Source organism: Buceros rhinoceros, unplaced genomic scaffold (assembly GCF_000710305.1).
Source record: "Buceros rhinoceros silvestris isolate BGI_N320 unplaced genomic scaffold, ASM71030v1 scaffold13182, whole genome shotgun sequence".
NCBI lineage: Eukaryota > Metazoa > Chordata > Aves > Bucerotiformes > Bucerotidae > Buceros > Buceros rhinoceros.
The window spans coordinates 436-1,365 of NW_010397225.1; the positions used below are offsets into that span (position 1 = coordinate 436).

The 930-nt window shown below is 41.7% G+C and overlaps 1 protein-coding gene across 1 annotated transcript in view; it reads left to right on the plus strand.

Annotated features, from left to right (window-relative positions):
- NPL (N-acetylneuraminate pyruvate lyase (dihydrodipicolinate synthase)) overlaps positions 1 to 930 on the plus strand; it is a 10,659-nt gene that overhangs the window by 130 nt on the left and 9,599 nt on the right. The window contains 1 exon segment of the mRNA XM_010146181.1: positions 1 to 29. This exon segment is cut by the window's left edge and continues 1 nt beyond it. Within this exon segment, the coding sequence (XP_010144483.1) occupies positions 1 to 29 (29 nt within the window).

Genomic DNA, 930 nt, shown 5'->3' on the forward strand with positions numbered 1-930 from the left:
GCTACAATCACTCCAATGTCTCCTGATGGGTGAGTTGTCAGAAGTTACGCTGATTGCTGTTACCTTACACCCCTGTTTTCTTTTCTTATTTGGGACTGATCAGTTTCGTTGGTGGTTTTTTTTGTTTGCTTGGTTTTTGTGCTTTTGTTTTTCTAAATCAGACCTCTGATGGGATGGGGGAGTTATGAGGTTGGTCCCACTAGCATTAGAGTGGGATCCCTTTGCCTCCTCCTCCTCCTGTTGCCCAGCAAGCACTGTAGGTCAGGGTTTGGATCAGTCTCCCGTTTCCTTTTCTGCTTTTTGTAGGTGCAAATTAAATCATAGTAGGGTTATATGTGTAGGGTATTGCAGGGTTTTCACGTTTGTTAAGGAAAATCACAGTCCTGGTTAAAAAGAGCTGTTGAGGGCTAGAAAACAACTGTCAAAATCTGATGTCTTTTGAGACTTTTCTTTGCTCTAGCTAACTCATGCATGCGTTCATGTGCACATATGTGTGCATGGAATTAGCCTAAACCTGAAGAAAATATTGCCAGGACTGCACAGTTCTGAAAATAACATCAAATCAAAAGTTAAAATTCAGCCTTCCCCAAAGTAGTGATGGTAAACAGATATCCTCCTTGATGCATCGTGATGTTGCAAGACAGAGTTGTTGGAGCTGCTGTTTGAGCTGCTCTGATGGGGGATGTGTCAAGATTTGTATGTGTTTTTGTGTGAGACAGTGGAGATTTGTTAGTACGGCCCTCTGAAAGTGAGCCTTTGCTTTTGAAAGGAGCTTTAAAGCACGGCATTGCCTCAGTCAGGGAGCTCATTTGCATTGCACTCACTGCTTTGTTTCTTGCTTTAAAGGAAACTTATTTCCAATTTAATTTTTTATTACCACTCAAATTTATTGTAACATGGTATTTGGAGAGTGATCAGGGCCTGCTGCCA